At 40.3% G+C, this 21,997-nt stretch overlaps 1 protein-coding gene across 1 annotated transcript in view; it reads left to right on the plus strand.

The window, feature by feature from the left end:
* The window catches only part of uvssa (UV-stimulated scaffold protein A), a 136,099-nt gene that overhangs the window by 95,306 nt on the left and 18,796 nt on the right, over positions 1-21,997 (plus strand). The window contains exons 17-20 of the mRNA XM_034180973.1: positions 11,213-11,411; positions 12,231-12,362; positions 16,862-17,045; positions 18,418-18,526. Coding sequence (XP_034036864.1) covers positions 11,213-11,411; positions 12,231-12,362; positions 16,862-17,045; positions 18,418-18,526 — 624 coding nt within the window. The remainder of the gene's footprint in view (positions 1-11,212; positions 11,412-12,230; positions 12,363-16,861; positions 17,046-18,417; positions 18,527-21,997) is intronic.

Genomic DNA, 21,997 nt, shown 5'->3' on the forward strand with positions numbered 1-21,997 from the left:
GTGAGTGCCGTAATCCGTACTGCCTACGTACGGATTTGGTTAATTCAATAGTAATTGAATGAAAATGTGCTGCTTTGAATCTGTACTGAGGCAGTACTCACAATGTGCGTCATCTGTACTGCTGGTGAATCCGCAACCTGACTGCAGCGAAAGTTCTGCATGCACTAAAACCTCTACAGCGTGTTTGCGTGCTCCTAAATTCGTACTGAGGCAGTACTTACGAAGTATGGATCTCCAAATTTAGCCCACGTTTTTGCAAGTAGACTGCACACACGTGCAAGTACGACGGGTTGTGACCACGGCTTTAGAGTGGGCTGACTCATACTTCTGTTTAGCAGATGTCCAGCAAAATCTTTGTGTCATATTTGTCTAGTTTTTCCCAAAAGGATCTTTGGTCATTAACTGTGTCTACTGTTGTCTTTCTTTTTCCATTTTATGTAGTTTCTTTTGTTGTTGTTTGTTTTTTACACTGTCAGTCATAGTTTGCCACATTTCTTCAGCCTTCATGAAGCTTACTCGAGGGAAAATCCATGTTGTAGATGCTCACAGGCCAAAATGTATTTATTCATTTTAAATTGGGGAGAATAGTGTTTGAAATTGTAAGAGCAAGTATTCACTTGTGCAGAAAGAAATGAATTTCAATTACAATTCCAATGAAGTTGGGACGTTGTGTAAAATCTTCTATCTGTACAAAAACGGACAAAATACACTTTATGTATGAAACAAACAAAATCCATGTTATGTACTAAATGGACAAAATCCATTTATGTATAAAATGGACAAAAATCCTCGTTATGTACAACCCCAATTCCAATGAAGTTGGGACATTGTGTGAAATGTAAATAAAAATGAATACAATGATTTGCATATCCTTTTCAACCTATATTCAATTAAATACACCACAAAGACAAGAAATTTAATGTTCAAACTGATAGACATTTTTGTTTTTGTGCGAATATTTGCTCATTTTGAAATGGACGCCTACAACATATTTCAATAAAGCTGGGACAGTGGCAACGAAAGACTGGGAAAGTTGATGAATGCTCAAAGAACACCTGTTTGGAACATTCCACAGGTGAACAGGTTAATTGGAAACAGGTGAGTGTCATGATTGGGTATAAAAGCAGCATCCCCAAAAGCCTCAGCTGTTCAGAAAAAAAGATGCGGCGAGGGTCACCACTTTGTGAACAACTGCATGAAAAAATAGTCCAACAGTTTAAGAACAATGTTTCTCAACATACAGTTGCAAGGAATTTAGGGATTCCATCATCTACAGTGCATAATATAATCAGAAGATTCAGAGAATCTCGAGAACTTTCTACCTGTAAGCGGCAAGGCCAAAAACCAACATTGAATGTCCGTGACCTTCAATCCCTCAGGCAGCACTGCATTAAAAACTGACATCATTGTGTAAAGGATCTTACTGCGTGGGCTCAGGAACACTTCAGAAAACCATTGTCAAGTAACACAGTTCGTCGCTACATCTACAAGTGCAAGTTAAAACTCTACCATGCAAAGCAAAAGCCATCAACAACATCCAGAAACACCACCGTCTTCTCTGGGCCCGAGCTCATTTGAAATGGACAGACGCAAAGTGGAAAAGTGTGCTGTGGTCTGATGAGTCCACATTTCAGATTGTTTTTTGAAATCATGGACGTCGTGTCCTCTGGACAAAAGAAGAAAAAGACCATCCAGATTGTTACCACTGCAAAGTTCAAAAGCCAGCATCTGTAATGGTATGGGAGTGTGTTAGTGCCCATGGCATGGACAACTTACACATCTGTGATGGCACCATCAATGCTGAAAGGTACATCCAGGTTTTGGAGCAACATGTGTTGCCGTCCAAGCAACGTCTTTTTCAGGGACATCCCTGCTTATTTCAGCAAGACAATGCCAAGCCACATTCTGCACGTGTTACAACAGTGTAGCTTCGTAGTAAAAGAGTGCTGGTACTAGACTGGCCTGCCTGCAGTCCAGACCTGTCACCCATTGAAAATATGTGGCGCATTATGAAGCACAAAATACGACAACGGAGACCCCGCACTGTTGAACAAATGAAGTCGTACATCAAGCAAGAATGGGAAAGAATTCCACCTGCAAAGCTTCAACAATTAGTGTCCTCAGTTCCCAAATGCTTATTGATTGTTGTTAGAAGGAAAGGTGATGTAACACAGTGGTAAACATACCACTATCCCAGCTTTTTGAAACGTGTTGCAGGCATCCATTTTCATTTTTCAATTGAATATAGGTTGAATAGGATTTGCAAATCATTGTATTCTGTTTTTATTTACATTTCACACAACGTCCCAACTTCAGTGGAATCTGGGTTGTACATAACGAGGATTTTTGTCCATTTTATACATAACATGGATTTTGTCTGTTTTATACATAAAGTGTATTTTGTCTGTTTTGTACATATAGCACATTTTGTATATTTTATACATGTTGCGGATTGTGTCCATTTATACATAATAGCAGATTTTGTCTGTTTTGTACATAAAGCGGTTTTTGTCCGTTTTGTACATAAAGCGGTTTTTGTCCATTTATATAGTGGTTTCACACAACGTCCCAACTTCAGTGGAATCTGGGTTGTACATAACGAGGATTTTTGTCCATTTTATACATAACATGGATTTTGTCTGTTTTGTACATAAAGCGGTTTTTGTCCATTTTATACATGTTGCGGATTTTGTCCATTTATACATATAGCGGATTTTGTCCATTTTATACATATAGCGGATTTTGTCCGTTTTATACATATAGCGGATTTTGTCCATTTTATACATATAGCGGATTTTGTCCATTTTATACATATAGCGGATTTTGTCCGTTTTATACATATAGCGGATTTTGTCCGTTTGTACATATAGCGGATTTTGTCCGTTTGTACATATAGCGGATTTTGTCCGTTTTGTACATATAGCGGTTTTTGTCCGTTTTATACGTAACATGGATTTTGTCTGTTTTGTACATAAAGCGGTTTTTGTCCATTTTATACATATAGCGGATTTTGTACATTTTATACATATAGCGGATTTTGTACATTTTATACATATAGCGGATTTTGTCCGTTTTATACATATAGCGGATTTTGTCTGTTTTATACATATAGTGGATTTTGTCCATTTATACATATAGCGGATTTTGTCTGTTTTATACATATAGTGGATTTTTTCTGTTTTATACATGTTGCGGATTTTGTCCGTTTTATACATGTTGCGGATTTTGTCCATTTATACGAGGTCTCTTAGATAATAAACCGACCCTTTTATTATTTTTTTTAACTATATGGATTTGAATGACATGCGATTACACCAATCATGCTTGAACCCTCGTGCGCATGCGTGAGTTTTTTCACGCGTCAGTGACGTCATTTCCCTGTGGGCAGGCCTTGAGTGAGATGTGGTCCCGCCCTCTCGGCTGAATTCCTTTGTTTCACACGCTGCTCGAGACGGCGCGCGTTGCTTTATCAAAATTTTTTCTGGACCTGTGAGGAATATCCGAGTGGACACTATTCGAGAAATTAAGCTGGTTTTCTGTGAAAAGTTTAACGGCTGATGAGAGATTATGGGGTGTTTCTGTCGGTGTAAGGACTTCCCACAGAGCGGGACGTCCTGCAGCGCTTCCAGGCGCTGTCGTTGGCCTGTTTCGAGCTGAAAACATCCTAATTTAAGGCTTAATTCACCCAGGACATCGTGAGAGAACAGAGAAGATTCAGAAGAGGCCGGCATGAGGAATTTATGCGGACATTCCACTGTTTAAGGACATTTTTTTAATGAAAGACGTGCGCGCAAATTCGCCGAGTCGCTTCCGTGACGACTCGGCAAATCTGTGTGCGCCGCGACAGGAAAAACACCTCCGTGTTGAAAACCATTTGTAGAATTCAGGCGGCTTTTAATGGCTTTCAACAAGTGAGTAACTGAGAAATTGTTTAACAGCTTGGGCATGTTCCAACTTGCCCGTTAAGATTTCCAACGGAGGTGTTTTTCCTGCCGCGACCCCCCGCGGTCGGGTCCAGCCCGACATGCGACTCTGCCCGCACGTTCTTTCATTACAAAATGACCGTTAACAATGGAATGTCCGAATAAACTCCTCATGCCGACTTCTTCTGAAAGTTCTCTGTTCTCTGACGACTTACTGCGTCAACAGAGCCTGAAATGTGGAAGTTTTCAACTTGAAACGGCGAGACGCTGCCGCCTCGAAGCGCAGATCGCCATCAGGCGCCGTGGACCGTCCTTAAAGCGACACTACCAGACCAAAATCTCTCATCAGCCGTTAAAATTTTTACCGAAAACCAGCTGAATTTATTGAATGGTGTCCACTCAGTTGTGCCTTACAGTTTTGAAAAATTTTTTATCAAACAAAGCAACAGTCTCTGAGCCATTCCTAAACAATGAAAAAAATCGACGAGCGGGTGGACGACTCCTCACTCAAAGACTGCCCACAGGCGAATGACGTAACCGACAGGCGTGAAAAAACTCTCGCATGCCCACGAGGGTTCAAGCATGTCTGATGTAATCACACGTGATTCAAATCCATATGGTTTTTGAAAAAATAATAAGGTCGGATACTTTTCTAATAGACCTCGTACATATAGTGGATTTTGTCCATTTATACATAAAGCCGATTTTGCCCGTTTTATACATATAGCGGAGTTTGTCCATTTATACATATAGCAGATTTTGTCCGTTTTATACATATAGTGGATTTTGTCCATTTTGTACATAAAGCGGTTTTTGTCCATTTTATACATATCGCAGATTTTGTACATTTTATACATGTTGTGGATTTTGTCCGTTTTGTACATAAAGCGGTTTTTGTCCATTTTATACATAACATGGATTTTGTCTGTTTTATACATAAAGTGTATTTTGTCTGTTTTGTACATAAAGCGGTTTTTGTCCATTTTATACATATAGTGGATCTTGTGCCTTTTATACATGTTGTGTATTTTGTCCGTTTTGTACATTTTATACATATAGTGGATTTTGTCCGTTTTGTACATATAGCAGATTTTGTATATTTTATACATGTTGCGGATTGTCTCCATTTATACATAATAGCGGATTTTGTCCGTTTTGTACATAAAGCGTTTTTTGTCCATTTTATACATGTTGCGGATTTTGTCCATTTATACATATAGCGGATTTTGTCCGTTTTATACATATAGCGGATTTTGTCCGTTTATACATATAGCGGATTTTGTCCGTTTTGTACATATAGCGGATTTTGTCCGTTTTATACGTAACATGGATTTTGTCTGTTTTGTACATAAAGCGGATTTTGTCCGTTTTATACATATAGCGGATTTTGTCCGTTTTATACATATAGCGGATTTTGTCCATTTTATACATGTTGTGGATTTTGTCCGTTTTGTACATAAAGCGGTTTTTGTCCATTTTATACATAACATGGATTTTGTCTGTTTTATACATAAAGTGGATTTTGTCTGTTTTATACATAGTGTATTTTGTCCGTTTTGTACATAAAGCGGTTTTTGTCCATTTTATACATATAGCAGATTTTGTACATTTTATACATGTTCCGGATTTTGTCCATTTATACATATAGTGGATTTTGTGCCTTTTATACATAACATGGATTTTGTCTGTTTTATACATAAAGTGTATTTTGTCTGTTTTGTACATAAAGCGGTTTTTGTCCATTTTATACATATAGTGGATCTTGTGCCTTTTATACATGTTGTGGATTTTGTCAGTTTTGTACATAAAGCGGTTTTTGTCCATTTTATACATAACATGGATTTTGTCTGTTTTATACATAAAGTGTATTTTGTCTGTTTTGTACATTTTATACATATAGTGGATTTTGTCCGTTTTATACATATAGTGGATTTTGTCAGTTTTATACATATAGTGGATTTTGTCAGTTTTATACATATAGTGGATTTTGTCCGTTTTATACATATAGTGGATTTTGTCCGTTTTATACATGTTGCGGATTTTGTCCGTTTTATACATGTTGCGGATTTTGTCCGTTTTATACATGTTGCGGATTTTGTCCATTTATACATATAGTGGATTTTGTCCATTTATACATAAAGCGGATTTTGTCCGTTTTATACATATAGTGGATTTTGTCCGTTTTATACATATAGTGGATTTTGTCCATTTTGTACATAAAGTGGTTTTTGTCCGTTTTATATGTAACATGGATTTTGTCTGTTTTGTACATAAAGCGGTTTTTGTCCATTTTATACATATCGCGGTTTTTGTCCATTTTATACATATAGCAGATTTTGTCCATTTTATACATAAAGTGGATCTTGTGCCTTTTATACATGTTGTGGATTTTGTCCGTTTTGTACATAAAGCGGTTTTTGTCCATTTTATACATAACATGGATTTTGTCTGTTTTATACATAAAGTGTATTTTGTCCGTTTTGTACATAAAGCGGTTTTTGTCCATTTATACATATAGTGGATTTTGTCCGTTTTATACATATAGTGGATTTTTTACGATTTATACATAAAGCGGTTTTTGTCCGTTTTATACATAAAGTGGAATTTGTCAATTTTATACATATTGCGGATTCTGTCTGTATTATACATAAAGCGGTTTTTGTCCATTTTATACATATAGTGGATTTTGTCCGTTTTATACATAAAGCGGTTTTTGTCCATTTTATACATAAAGTGGATCTTGTGCCTTTTATACATAAAGTGGATTTTGTGCCTTTTATACATAAAGTGATTTTTGTCCTTTTTATACATAAAGCAGACTTTTCCATTTTATACATATTGAAGATTTTGTCTGTTTTATACATAAGCGGATTTTGTCCTTTTTATACATAAAGCGATTTTTGTCCTTTTTATACGTAAAGCGGATTTTTTTCCATTTTATACATATTGAAGATTTTGTCTGTTTCATATATGAAGTGGATTTTGTGCCTTTTATACATAACATGGATTTTGTCTGTTTTATACATAAAGTGTATTTTGTCTGTTTTGTACATAAAGCGGTTTTTGTCCATTTTATACATATAGTGGATCTTGTGCCTTTTATACATGTTGTGGATTTTGTCCGTTTTGTACATAAAGTGGTTTTTGTCCATTTTATACATAACATGGATTTTGTCTGTTTTATACATAAAGTGTATTTTGTCTGTTTTGTACATATAGTGGATTTTGTCAGTTTTATACATATAGTGGATTTTGTCCGTTTTATACATAAAGTGGATTTTGTCCGTTTTATACATATAGTGGATTTTGTCCGTTTTATACATGTTGCGGATTTTGTCCGTTTTATACATGTTGCGGATTTTGTCTGTTTTATACATGTTGCGGATTTTGTCCGTTTTATACATGTTGCGGATTTTGTCCATTTATACATAAAGCGGATTTTGTCCGTTTTATACATATAGTGGATTTTGTCCGTTTTATACATATAGTGGATTTTGTCCATTTTGTACATAAAGTGGTTTTTGTCCGTTTTATATGTAACATGGATTTTGTCCGTTTTGTACATAAAGCGTTTTTTGTCCATTTTATACATAACATGGATTTTGTCTGTTTTATACATAAAGTGTATTTTGTCCGTTTTGTACATAAAGCGGATTTTGTCCATTTATACATATAGTGGATTTTGTCCGTTTTATACATATAGTGGATTTTTTACGATTTATACATAAAGCGGTTTTTGTCCGTTTTATACATAAAGTGGAATTTGTCAATTTTATACATATTGCGGATTCTGTCTGTATTATCCATAAAGCGGTTTTTGTCCATTTAGTGGATTTTGTCCGTTTTATACATAAAGCGGTTTTTGTCCATTTTATACATAAAGTGGATCTTGTGCCTTTTATACATAAAGTGGATCTTGTGCCTTTTATACATAAAGTGATTTTTGTCCTTTTTATACATAAAGCAGACTTTTCCATTTTATACATATTGAAGATTTTGTCTGTTTTATACATAAGCGGATTTTGTCCTTTTTATACATAAAGCGATTTTTGTCCTTTTTATACGTAAAGCGGATTTTTTCCATTTTATACATATTGAAGATTTTGTCTGTTTCATACATGAAGTGGATTTTGTCAATTTTATACATAAAGTGGATTTTGTCTGTTTTATACATATAGCAGATTTCTACTATAACAGACAAAATTCACTGGTCCACCTGAATCCATTATATGTGAATTTTACTCTATTCACCCAGCTCCAAGCCACTTGAGGATGAAGACTGGCCACAGCACTATCCCACAGCCACCAACAGCACACGCTCCTCGGCCCGACCTGACCTCGTCCTCACACAATGACTCGTGGCCTCGGCTTGTGTGTGTATGTGTGTGCATGTGTGTGCAGTCGGAAGCAGCAGTTGACAGAGTCATAAAGGTTCGGACAGAACGGATGTGCCAGCTGCAGCATTTTCATTTAGAGTGCACACAGTATGAGGTCTACACGGTCCTGTTTACTGCAGTGTAGGAAACAAGGACAAGTCCTATACAGTCCATGAGGCCCACTGGTGCTGGAGCTCATGCCCAGATCCTGTAGTGCACGAGGGCCCAACCTTTTTTGAACTGACATCTACTTTTAAAGTTGACAGTGTATTGTGATCTACCAAGCCATAATGAATGCCATAGCATAGCCACAATTTATTGTGCACCAATATAATAACATCATTTTCTGGCACAAAGATAAAGTTTTAACAATAGTAATGCATTCTTGAAGTAAATGTGCATGGTGGAAAAGAATAAACACAAGTAGGACTAGGACCGGCCTCAAGTTGGAAAAGTTGTTCCCTACTTTAGTGGGTCTTCTAACACTGAGAGGAGGAAGCTAGACTCTCAATCTGGACAGTAGGAGCTGAGTGCCAGCTGTAAGCAGGCACTCAGGCACTCTCTTTCTGCATTAGATTCCACAATTGGACATTCATGTCAGTTGTTGCTCTGGATTTCAGCTCATTTTCATTTTTCAGTGTGTGTGAGGATCTCATTCCCAATAGCACAGCTATCCAGGTTGGAGAGTGACACCACTTTGGACGTTATACAATCCACATCTACATTTTCCCCAAAATGAAAAACAGAGAAAACTGACAACAGGCTCAATGGATGCAAAGTCAGTAAAGTGCCTTTCAAATTCTGACAAGATGCTCTGCATGTGATCATCATAATGTGCACTCTTAGGCTTCACAGTCTTTGTCCTGGTGCTTAAGTTCTGTGTCCATGTGTGAAAAGTTCTGCAGGTCACACTGTTGCAACCTGTTTGATTCAAATAAATTAAAAAATAATTCAGGATGAAAATTATAATTTTTGTTTTTTCTTCTCCACCATGGAAGAAGAGCTCTTGATCTTCTCTAGTGTTTAACGGTAGCCAGCAAACTTATTGGTGCATTGCTGCCATCTGCTACATCAGTCTGTTATAACAGCACTAAATCCTCTTGAGTCCAGTGACAGATTTATTTATTTATTTTTTTTACATGCGATCGACTGGTGTAGTCTGTGACTCTCCCTGAACGAGACACCAGGTGAGACCACTAAACCATTTACAGCTGAGTGGACTGGGTCAGTGTAGATGAAGTGTTTTGTCTGAGGACTCAAATGGAGAGTGTGAGTTGGACCCAGGACAGCTGTATATCTTGGTAGTCCAACTTATTGTTCGCTTGAGCGACCTGCTCTGTAGTGTAGGGATCAGTAGTTTTAATGTCATCCTTTGCATTTGCTCCTGAGGCATACCTCCTGCTGTCAGACAAAGGTTATTTGTGAAAAAGATGATTCATTATGAGTCATCCATGTTCTGAGCTCAGTGGCCTAAGCAGCCACGTGTGTGTTGGCCTCAACTAAAAATTTGTGAGCACCCAGAGGTTCTATATCTACGAGGTCTATTAGAAAAGTATCCGACCTTATTTTTTTCAAAAACCATATGGATTTGAATCACGTGTGATTGCGTCAGACAAGCTTGAACCCTCGTGCGCATGCGTGAGTTTTTCCATGCCTGGGGCTTCATCACGGCGTTGCTTTGCGCCATGCGGCACCGCCGCGATGTGCAGAATTCCTACGCACATCTGTCTCAATGTGCCGAAAAAGTGCTGATGTCCACGTCTTTTCACAATTCCTGTGCTAGTCAGATGACGTCCCGGATAAAACACAGCGTCCAGTTTGGAAATGAACGGCACATTCCACTGTTACAGGAGTTGTTGTCATGGAAAGAGGAGCGGAGGCTTCGCGCGTCGCGGCGGTGCCGCATGGCGCACAGCAACGCCGTGATGAAGCCTCACGGGACATGTTCTGGCATGTCCAGGCACATCCACAATTTCTCGGATAATCACTCGATGGAAAAACCACCGACAGCTGTCTGAACGCCATCTCAAAGCTGTCCTGTGAGACCAAAACGGAGGTGGTTTTGTCTCGCTCCAGTAGCGAATCCATCGTGACGCGCGAAGCCTCCGCTCGGCTTTCCATGACAAAATCTCTTGTTAAAAGTGAAATCTGCCGGAAAATGGTTGATGTCCAGCTCTTGTGATAACCAGAGAAATGGCACACGATGGTCACGGATCCAGACAGCCATCCGTTTAGAAATGAAATGGTCGTTCAGCCTGTCGATGGCGGCTTCGGAGCGCGGCGCACCCCACAGCCGCTGGGGGCCGTCCTTAAAGTGACAGTAACACTCCTTATTCTCTACCAAGCCCGTAACATTTTCACCAAAAGCCAGATAAATTTTTCTAATGGTTTCCAGCTGCCAGTCTCTAACAGTTTCTGAAAAAATTCTGAAGGAAAAAAAGCCCAAATCATTCCGCCATTTCCTGACAATGAAAATCCGCCGAGGGGGTGGACCACTCCTCACTCAAAGCCTGCTCACAGGCGAATGACGCAACCGACAGGCGTGGAAAAACTCACGCATGCGCACGAGGGTTCAAGCTTGTCTGACGCAATCACACGTGATTCAAATCCATATGGTTTTTGAAAAAAATAATAAGGTCGGATACTTTTCTAATAGACCTCGTAAACTGTCCATATTTCATAACAACTTAAAAATTTTTCATGTTTAGACCGAAAGGCTGCCTGGGTGGTTGCCATCCAGGACCCAATGTGGTTCGGTGGTGTCATGGATGCGGCGAAACGCAGGACCACCTCATGCTTCCAGACTTGTCTTGCCATGTGGTCCACAAGGCAGCAGCTTGACATCTCAGAAACAGATGACAGTCACAAACATGTTTAAATGCGCTGTTCAGTTACAGGGTGCTATGTTGGCAGGTTTGGACCCTGCTCCCTCCACGGCAATCGCACGAGTCACCAGTGAACGTCCTACCAAGACAATAGCAACTCCACCTCCTTCAACCGCTGCTTCCTCCAGGAGGCTCAGACAGCAGTTAGAAGAGGAGAAGGATCCCACGTGTGCTGCAGCCACACTGCACCTCCTCAGACAGAGGCTCCTCCTGCCCACACCTCCAAGGTACACCTCCTGCTCATTTACCTCTCTGAACATCTGATGAAGTTCTGAGTGGCACCTTTTTTCACCTGCTGCCACCTGCCATCATAAAGGTGTCTGTATTTCTCCTTTTCTCTGTCGTTTCTTCCTCTTCTCTTATTTGGGGACGGTCTCCTGTTGACGCCATTGATGTGTGGTCTGTTCCTCACACAGACATCTCAGTCCGTGAACAGACAGTGTCTGAGTCTTTAACAACTGGACTCTTCATGTCTTCATGCTACTTACGTGATTGTTGACAGTTAATGAATTTAAATATGCCTAAAGGTTAGGAAGAAATCAGCAGGCAGTCGATGGTTTGCATTTCAGTCACCGTGGCTCTGGAACAAACCACCAGCTGAGATTCGGTGGTCGATTTCTATTCACATTTTTAAATCTTGATTAAAAACACACATTTTTTCCAGCTGTCTACAGTTGTTGATGGTGACAAATGTTTCCTACTGAGTGTCTGAATTTTGTATTTACACAATTTATTGTAAATTATTTCAATTTTATTAAGTTGTGATTGTGTGGTTTGGTTTGTGAATCACTTTGTTCTTATTAAAATGCCATATGAATAAAACAATGATAAAGTACACCCCTGACACACACCCTCTGCACATTTGTTGTGCTCCAGAGGAAGCTCAGAGGACTAACACACCCTTGATTCCACACACTACACTAACTGCAGTTCTAAGTGTAATCCTAAAAGTAAAGATCCACTCTCAGAATATTCATTGGAAGACACATGTGACAGCGTGCTGAAGCAAGCTCAATGTTTCTTCTCATTCTCACTCCATCCTCCAGCGGCGCCTCTTCTGGTTCCAGTACATCTGCATCCAGTTCACAGCAGAAGGCAGCTGATGCTCCAGTTGTTCCTTTTGGTTTGGACCTTTACTACTGGGGCCAAGACCAACCCAACGCGGGCAAGATTATCAAGTAACACACAAACACAGCTAACACCAACAGACCACAGACTGGACAAACACTGGACAGACTGTTACATTAACAGACCACAAACTGGACAACACTGGACAGACAGAGTGTTCCAACCCCAATTCCAATGAAGTTTGGACGTTGTGTAAAATGTAAATAAAAATAGAATACAATGATTTGCAAATCCTCTTCAACCTATATTCAGTTGAATACACCACAAAGACAAGATATTTAATGTTCAAACTGATAATCTTTATTGTTTTTGTGCAAATATTTGCTCATTTTGAAATGGATGTCTGCAACACGTTTAAAAAAAAAAAACTGTGACAGTGGTATGTTTACCACTGTGTTACATCACCTTTCCTTCTAACAACACTCAATAAGCGTTTGGGAACTGAGGACACTAATTGTGAGTGTCATGATTGGGTATGAAAGGAGCTTCCCCAAAAGTCTCAAGTAAAGTCTCGCCGTTCACAAGTAAAGATGGGGCGAGGACCACCGCTTTGTAAACAACTACCTGATAAAATAGTCCAACAGTTTAAGAACAATGTTTCTTAATGTTCAGTTGCAAGGAATTTTGGGATTCCATCATCTAAAGTCCATAATATAATCAGAGGATTCAGAGAATCTGGAGAACTTTCTACACGTAAGCAGCAAAGCCAAAAACCAACATTGAATGCCCGTGACCTTCGATCCCTCAGGCGGCACTGCATTAAAAACCAACAGAAAACTATTGTCAGTTAACACAGTTCATTGCTACATCTACAAGTGCAAGTTAAAAACGCTACCATGCCATGCGAATGCCATGCGTCAACAACATCCAGAAATGCCGCCACCTTCTCTGGGCCCAAGCTCATTTAAAATGGACAGATGCAAATTGGAAAAGTGTGCTGTGGTCTGATGAGTCCTCATTTCAAATTGTTTTTGGAAATCATGGATGTTGTGTCCTCCAGACAAAAGAGAAAAAGACCATCCAGATTGTTACCAGCCAGCATCTGTGATGGTATGGGGGTGTGTTAGTGCTCATGGCACGGGCAACTTACACATCTGTGATGGTACCATCAATGCTGGAAGGTACATCCAGGTTTTGGAGCAACACATGCTGCCATCCAAGCAATGTCTTTTTCACGGATGTCCCTGCTTATTTCAGCAAGACAATGCCAAGCCACATTCTGCACGTGTTACAACAGCGTGGCTTCATGGTTAAAGAGTGCGGGTACTAGACTGGCCTGCCTGCAGTCCAGACCTGTTGCCCATTGAAAATGTGTGGTGCATTATGAAGCACAAAATACGACAACGGAGACCCCGGACTGTTGAACAACTGAAGTCGTACATCAAGCAAGAACGGGAAAGAATTCCACCTGCAAAGCTTCAACAATTAGTGTCCTCAGTTCCCAAACGCTTATTGAGTGTTATACCATGGTCAATGAGAATTCCATGTCTAACTGGCGTGCATTATTTTTGTATATACGCACACGTAGTTCTGCGAGTTAAGTCACTGTTATAATCACTCCACTCTGGTCGTCACCATAGCAACGCGCAAATCAGTTGGCGCAGATCAGCTGTGTTTTGACAGGTGAATGACAGAAACACGATAAAACATGGATTTCCAAGTGAATTTGAATATATTTAACCAAAATAAAACATTTGAGGAATGGAAAGAGGAGGAGAGCAGACGAGAAGAACAGCAAAAGCAACGGCGTAAAGATTTAACATCGGACAAACTGGACAAGATTGAAGACGGGAAAGAAGAAGAGAACGGTTCTATCCTTGCGGGCTGTCGGAGCGCTCCGTATCAAAACAGCAAGTGTAGTTTCTGGACCTGTTGCCAGTTGGTCGCAGCTCCACACAGCAGAGAGGGGAGCGGTGTAAGTGGCCCGCTGCGGCGCGAGCCCACAGATACAGTAAGCACATCGGAGGCAAAATGTCTTGACACTGGCATAAAATAGTCCTAAATACTTAAGCATTTTTATCATATTCTCTTAACTTAAATAATTATTGTGTGTTAGCTCACTGTGTGGGACCATGGTATAAGCGAATTAAACAACTTGAAGCCATGCATTATACGGTTTGAATGCACTTCGCGGAGTAACGCCACTCCGCTTCATGTGGTGTTACTCCGTGTGGTGTTTGTTTTAGACTCCGCATCGTGCATTCAAACCGTATAATGCAAGGCATCAGTACCACAGGCAGATGTCATCCACGCCGTCAGTGGGCCTGTCCCCACAACAGGGTCACTTTCAAATGTAGACTGCAGCACCCACTTCAGGCCTTCCACCTCACAGTCCATCCGGGCCCTTCAGTTCGGATCTGTCCTTTGTACATACCTCGGACAGAGAGAAAAAGAGCAAAATGAGTCATCAGGGGAAAAAAAGACACCTAAGGTATAACTCATCAGCAGTAAGTCGACAGAAACACAGAAATTACTAAGGTGATCGCCGGCTGCTAGCCCTAAGCTTAACCCACAGACCCAAAATTTAGATAACGTTGAAGCTGAGACCTGTTCCGTTGCTAATAAAATTACTTTAAAAGGATGGGAAGCATAGTACCATACTTTGCCAGTTTGCTACCCATACGAGAGGCAGAATAGATGCGTCTTAAGTCTAGACTTGAAAGTCTAGTCAAGTGACTGTTTGTGGCGTGTACGCAGAAAAGGGTTCCTCTGTATTACAGCATCTCCTTACAGCAAAGTGCACTGTATAGTTGAATGATGCACAGAGACACTATCTTCAGCAAGATTATGTTGTAGGTCTTTGGAGCAGGTCTGTGGGTTGACTATGACTGTTCTCACCATCCTTCACTTCAGCTTATGAGATTTTTCTTGGCCTGCCACTTCGGGCCTTAACTAGTACTGTACCTGTGGTCCTCCATTTCTTCACTGTGTTCCTCACAGTAGAAAGTGACAGCTGAAATCTCTGAGATAGCTTTTGTATCCTTCCCTTAAACCATGATGTTGAACAGTCTTTGTTTTCAGGTCATTTGAGAGTTGTTTAGAGACTCCCATGTTGCCAATCATTAGAAGAGATGCAAAGAGGGGAAACATTTGCAAATGGCTACCTTAAATACCCTTGCTCATGATTGGATTCACCTGTGTAAGGAGGTCAAGGGTCAGTGAGCTTGCCAAACCAATTTTGTGTTCCAATAATTAGTGCTAAATGTATTCAAATCAATAAAATGACAAGGGTTCCCAAATTTATGCACCTGCCTGTTTTTGTTTAAATAATTATTGCACACTTTCTGTAAATACTAGAAACTTAATTTCACTTCTCAAATATCAGTGTGCTCGTCTGCTATATGATATATTTAACTGAAATTTCTGATCCAGACAACCAGTGATTTATAAAGAAAAATCACGAAAATCATCAGGGGTGCTCAAACGTTCGCATACAACTCTACCTGTAAATAATCAGTTTTGTTGCCAGTTTTCTTCAGACAAGTCAGGGGATGGATACATGAACATTTCCAATACAGTGAATATGTCTTGAACTTTATTTACATCAGTTATGAATAAGTCCAAACCGTATGGCACTCTGGTAAATGTGTGTGGAGTAGACAGTTCTCAAAAACTGATTGACTATGCAAGAAGGAGAAGAGTGAGGAAAGCCACCAAGACACCTAGACAACTCTGAAGAGCTTCTCTGGCTATGATTGCAGAAATTGTGCTCAGTGCATGTTTTGCATTTTGTTTCTCCAGTATACAGGTTCATGATGAAGTGGTGTAGAGGAGGATTTTCTTAAAAAGACATCCTGAAAGTTCAGCTACAATTTGCCAGAAGGTTCATCTGAGATGCAAGCCTAGATATGATGTTTTGATGAAAGAAAATCCTCCTCTCAAGTCCTCTCTCCTATCAACTCATTCTTGATTGCGTGGCTTGTACATTTCACAGCTTTGTGATTCAGTGTCTGCAATAAAATAAAATAACAAATCAATTTAAATGCAATAGTAAACTTGCTGTCTGTAAATTTAATTTCATGCTCCCCCCCCTTACTGCTTATAGTTGTGAAAGTTTTGCCCTCTGCAGTACACTTAATTACAAACAGTGTGGTGTGTATTCAAGGATTATTAACCAAGTGAGAGGTCTGTACAGGGAAATATCAGACCGAGGTGTTAGTACGGACCGAGCAGTGTTGCGCTTGTTCGCTTTCTTCACCTCCATGAAGAACCTGTTAGCAGATGGTCTGGTCCTTAGCTGGTCAGCTTTTAATCTGTGTGTTTTTTCCGATGCTGTTGAGATATTATCATATCCGACTTGGTTTTTCTAATCACATTTTTAGCTTTCCGGTTTGGAATGAAAATCTGCATTTCGGACTGATTGTCATGGTAAACGGTCCGGATACGGGAAAATATCCAACCGGTAATCAGCCAATCAGAGTGCGCATAGCATCGCAGCCATATAATAAAAATGTTTATTTTAAGAATCATTTTCATGTATGTGTCATTGCACTTGTGTTTGGATGACATGATCGCTGGCCTGAGCTCTGGTCCTCTGTCTTCTCTGCAGGGCGGCCTCTCAGCATCAGTTCTGGGTTCCCCATGATGTGGAGGAGGAGGTGGAAAACAAGGATATGCTGGCAGAGAGCAAGAGCAGATTCATCTCCTTCCCCGGGAGCTTCACTCCTGTCAGCCATCACTGCAGAGCTCCGCTGGGCGGCGGGAAGCTGTGCCAGCGACAGGACAGGCTGAAGGTAGCACACTCCGTGGACTCCTTGCTGTGACGTTCCCAGTCTGACTCCGTTTCTCCACTGTAAAGGGACAGATAGCACATGAAAGAAAAACATTTTCCTCACAGATATGAATGATGTTTAGATCAAGTTCATGTTGTATGTTGTATGAGCTTCAATAATTCTTTGTAAAGACATTGTGCTGTCAAGGAAAACAGGTCCAACGTATTGCAGAAGGATGCTAACTTTCTGTCCATGAAGGAAATGTGGTTTTTATATTTGTTAATGTGTTAATTCACAGTTATCATATACCTCTCCCAGGCCTTTTTAGGTCTAAAATCTTACCAGACTCATGGACAGATCACATGGAGACAATTTCTCTCTGTGGCTGAAAAACATTTGTTTTCTGCCTTTCATGATCAAATTAAAGGCACTTTGTGTAGGTGCAGTTCAAACATTTCATAGCAACACTGGATCCTTCAGTACTTGATAACAAATTTGGATAGTGTTGGTGAGTGACCTTTGACCTGTGATGGAAGTGGCGTCCCCTGTTCAGCAGATCAGCCATCCTCCTGTGCGGATGATGGATGATATCTCTCCCCATATTGTTACACCAAAACAAACATGTGGCCTTTTATATGTTAGATAACTTCTGAGAGACAAAACATAGTTCTAATGTTCTACACACACACACCACCAGAAAATAATGTAAACAGTTTGAAAATACATGTGCCATGAACTGGATTTTTTTTTTGGGGGGGGGGGGGGGGGGTGTATTGCAGAGCTTGAATTCTTTTAACTGTGAAGCACGAGGGAAGACTCATAAACAACTGAAATGTAATAAAAACAATTTAGAGGATGAAATGGAACACAAAGCTGGATTCACAACATGTGAATCCAGAGTTATTACACTACTTTCTGAATGTTGATCAGACACTACATTCTAAAACTCAAACAATAACGTCACCTTCACGCAAACCCCATGTAAAAGTGTTTTGTTGGACTTTAGCCGTGAAAGAAAAAAGGAGTGAGGGAGATGGTCGGGCGAGGAAGACAGATAATAAGCTGTTAGAGAGAGAGAGAGAGCGAACTTTACACAGCCAGAGAAATAAAGTTATGTTCTCATTGTTCAACAGTGGTTATCTTCTAAAACTCAGACAACAGTCACAACCTGCACAACGCAGCAGAGGATTTTGTATGAATGTCACTCAAACAGACTTTTCTTCTTTCTCTCTCTCTTCCTTTCAACATACTGTATGTGTTGTTCTGAAGTTACATGTAGCTTTATATCCTGTTTTGTTTTTTGGGGGGGTTTCAACAACTCAGTCTGCCGCCACTGCTCATTTTAACAGTCCTTCAATAATTAATCACATCTTAAACACACACTGTCCCTCAGTGTCCTTTCCATGGACGTGTCATACCTCGAGATGAAGAGGGTCGACCCTGCAAGGAGGAGGACCGTCTGCGGGAGGAGCAGCACCAGAGGAATAGGGAGGAGGAGTCCGGTGAGGAGCAACATATCCCCACACACTAATTCTTTCTTTCTCACTTCTGAGTTATTTTGTCCAAACATTCCCTCTAAAAGTAGGAAAGCTTGAAAGCTTCTGTAAATGTACAGAATCTTTGAAGTTGTGAGTGCAGCTTTAAATAGGGTGTTTTTTAATTTTACATTTTTTTAATCCAGTGTCCTCCAAGGCCATTGAAGATTTTGGCACCGCCTTTTGTAGATTCAGGGCCCATGAGTTCCGTTTTGGAGTGTCGTGAGTTCCGTTTTGGAGTGTCGTGAGTTCCGTTTTGGAGTGTCGTGAGCTCCGTTGTGGAGTGTCGTGAGCTCCGTTTTGGAGTGTCGTGAGCTCTGTTTTGGAGTTGCTCAAAATTATCTAAATGATATCACTCATGAAGGAGCGGTGATTATAAATCAGTCAGCAGAGTTGTCAAGCACTAATCGTTGTGATTGATCCTTATTTCTGAGTGTTAAAATGTCCTGAATCTAGACACTGAACCCCACACGCCAACAACTGCAGTTCATGATGCTTTGCAGTCATCAGCCACAGCTCTGTTGTTGGTCGAATCCAAGTTGATGTGCAGAATTGTTGGAAGTTCTGTTGGTGTTGTAAATGCTTAACAAATGTGGCTATGAAATGTTTCCTTTCTGTGTCCATCAGCAGTAGAGAGGTCAAACGATGAACAAACAGTTTTTGGTAGGAAACAACACAAACCAATTCATCAGCCAGCTGCTGGATGATTGAACCTTCTCATTGTCTCACAGTGAGTGTGCATGTTTGTGTGTGCGTTTGTTGGGAGAGAGCAAGACAGATGGCCACCAGTCTCAGGATGTCCAGTAGCTCCCTGCATCTCCTGTTAAACGCCACCTGTCTGTCTGTGTGCATACTCATGTGCGAGAGAGAGAGAGAGAGAGAGAGAGAAAGAGATACCATGAGAAACAGAGAGAGAGAGAGAAAGAGAGAGATACCATGAGAAACAGAGAGAGAGAGAGAAAGAGAGAGACCATGAGAAACAGAGAGAGAGAGAGAAAGAGAGAGACCACGAGAAACAGAGAGAGAGAGACCATGAAAAAACAGAGAGACCACGAGAAACAGAGAGAGAGAGACCATGAGAAACAGAGAATGAGACCATGAGAAAGAGAGAGAGCGAGAGACCATGAGAAACAGAGAGAGAGAGAGAGACCATGAGAAACAGAGAGAGAGAGAGAGGGAGGGAGACCATGAGAAACAGAGAAAGAGAGAGAGACCATGAAAAAACATTAGAGAGAGAGACCACGAGAGACAGAGAGACCATGAGAAACTGTATATATATATATATATATATATATATATATATATATATATATATATATATATATATGGGCTCTCTAAAAAAGATTGTGGCAGTCAGTAACAGTTACTTTTTTAGACCAAGCAGAGGAAAAAAATATGGAATCACTCAATTCTGAGGAAAAAATTATGGAATCACCCTGTAAATTTTCATTCCCAAAACTAACACCTGCATCATATCAGATCTGCTCATTAGTCTGCATCTAAAAAGGAGTGATCACACCTTGGAGAGCTGTTGCACCAAGTGGACTGACATGAATCATGGCTCCAACACGAGAGATGTCAGTTGAAACAAAGGAGAGGATTATCAAACTCTTAAAAGAGAGTAAATCATCATGCAATGTTGCAAAAGATGTTGGTTGTTCACAGTCAGCTGTGTCTAAACTCAGGACCAAATACAAAAAACATGGGAAGGTTGTTAAAGGCAAACATACTGGTAGACCAAGGAAGACATCAAAGCGTCAAGACAGAAAACTTAAAGCAATATGTTTCAAAAATCCAAAAATGCACAACAAAACAAATGAGGAACGAATGGGAGGAAACTGGAGTCGTCGTCTATGACTGAACTGTAAGAAACCGCCTAAAGGAAATGGGATTTACATACAGAAAAGCTAAATGAAAGCCATCATTAACACCTAAACAGAATAAACAAGGTTACAATGGGCTAAGGAAAAGCAATCGTGGACTGTGGATGACTGGATGAAAGTGATATTCAGTGATGAATCTCAAATCTGCATTGGGTAAGGTGATGATGCTGGAACTTTTGTATGGTGCCGTTCCAATGAGATTTATAAAGATGATTGCCTGAAGAGAACATCTAATTTTCCACAGTCATTGATGATATGGGGCTGCATGTCAGGTAAAGGCACTGGGGAGATGGCTGTCATTACATCATCAATAAATGCACAAGTTTACGTTGATATTTTGGACAATTGAAAGGATGTTTGGGGATGATGAAATCATTTTTCAAGATGATAATGCATCTTGCCATAGAGCAAAAACTGTGAAAACGTTCCTTGCAAAAAGACACATAGGATCAATGTCATGGCATAGGGTCAATGTCAACGAGCAGATCTGATTTGATCAATCAATCAATTCAATCAATTTTTTTATATAGCGCCAAATCACAACAAACAGTTGCCCCAAGGCGCTTTATATTGTAAGGCAAGGCCATACAATAATTATGTAAAACCCCAACGGTCAAAACGACCCCCTGTGAGCAAGCACTTGGCTACAGTGGGAAGGAAAAACTCCCTTTTAACAGGAAGAAACCTCCAGCAGAACCAGGCTCAGGGAGGGGCAGTCTTCTGCTGGGACTGGTTGGGGCTGAGGGAGAGAACCAGGAAAAAGACATGCTGTGGAGGGGAGCAGAGATCGATCACTAATGATTAAATGCAGAGTGGTGCATACAGAGCAAAAAGAGAAAGAAACAGTGCATCATGGGAACCCCCCAGCAGTCTACGTCTATAGCAGCATAACTAAGGGATGGTTCAGGGTCACCTGATCCAGCCCTAACTATAAGCTTTAGCAAAAAGGAAAGTTTTAAGCCTAATCTTAAAAGTAGAGAGGGTGTCTGTCTCCCTGATCTGAATTGGGAGCTGGTTCCACAGGAGAGGAGCCTGAAAGCTGAAGGCTCTGCCTCCCATTCTACTCTTACAAACCCTAGGAACTACAAGTAAGCCTGCAGTCTGAGAGCGAAGCGCTCTATTGGGGTGATATGGTACTACGAGGTCCCTAAGATAAGATGGGACCTGATTATTCAAAACCTTATAAGTAAGAAGAAGAATTTTAAATTCTATTCTAGAATTAACAGGAAGCCAATGAAGAGAGGCCAATATGGGTGAGATATGCTCTCTCCTTCTAGTCCCCGTCAGTACTCTAGCTGCAGCATTTTGAATTAACTGAAGGCTTTTTAGGGAACTTTTAGGACAACCTGATAATAGTGAATTACAATAGTCCAGCCTAGAGGAAATAAATGCATGAATTAGTTTTTCAGCATCACTCTGAGACATGACCTTTCTGATTTTAGAGATATTGCATAAATGCAAAAAAGCAGTCCTACATATTTGTTTAATATGCGCTTTGAATGACATATCCTGATCAAAAATGACTCCAAGATTTCTCACAGTATTACTAGAGGTC

The sequence above is a fragment of the Thalassophryne amazonica genome, chromosome 11 (assembly GCF_902500255.1).
Source record: "Thalassophryne amazonica chromosome 11, fThaAma1.1, whole genome shotgun sequence".
NCBI lineage: Eukaryota > Metazoa > Chordata > Actinopteri > Batrachoidiformes > Batrachoididae > Thalassophryne > Thalassophryne amazonica.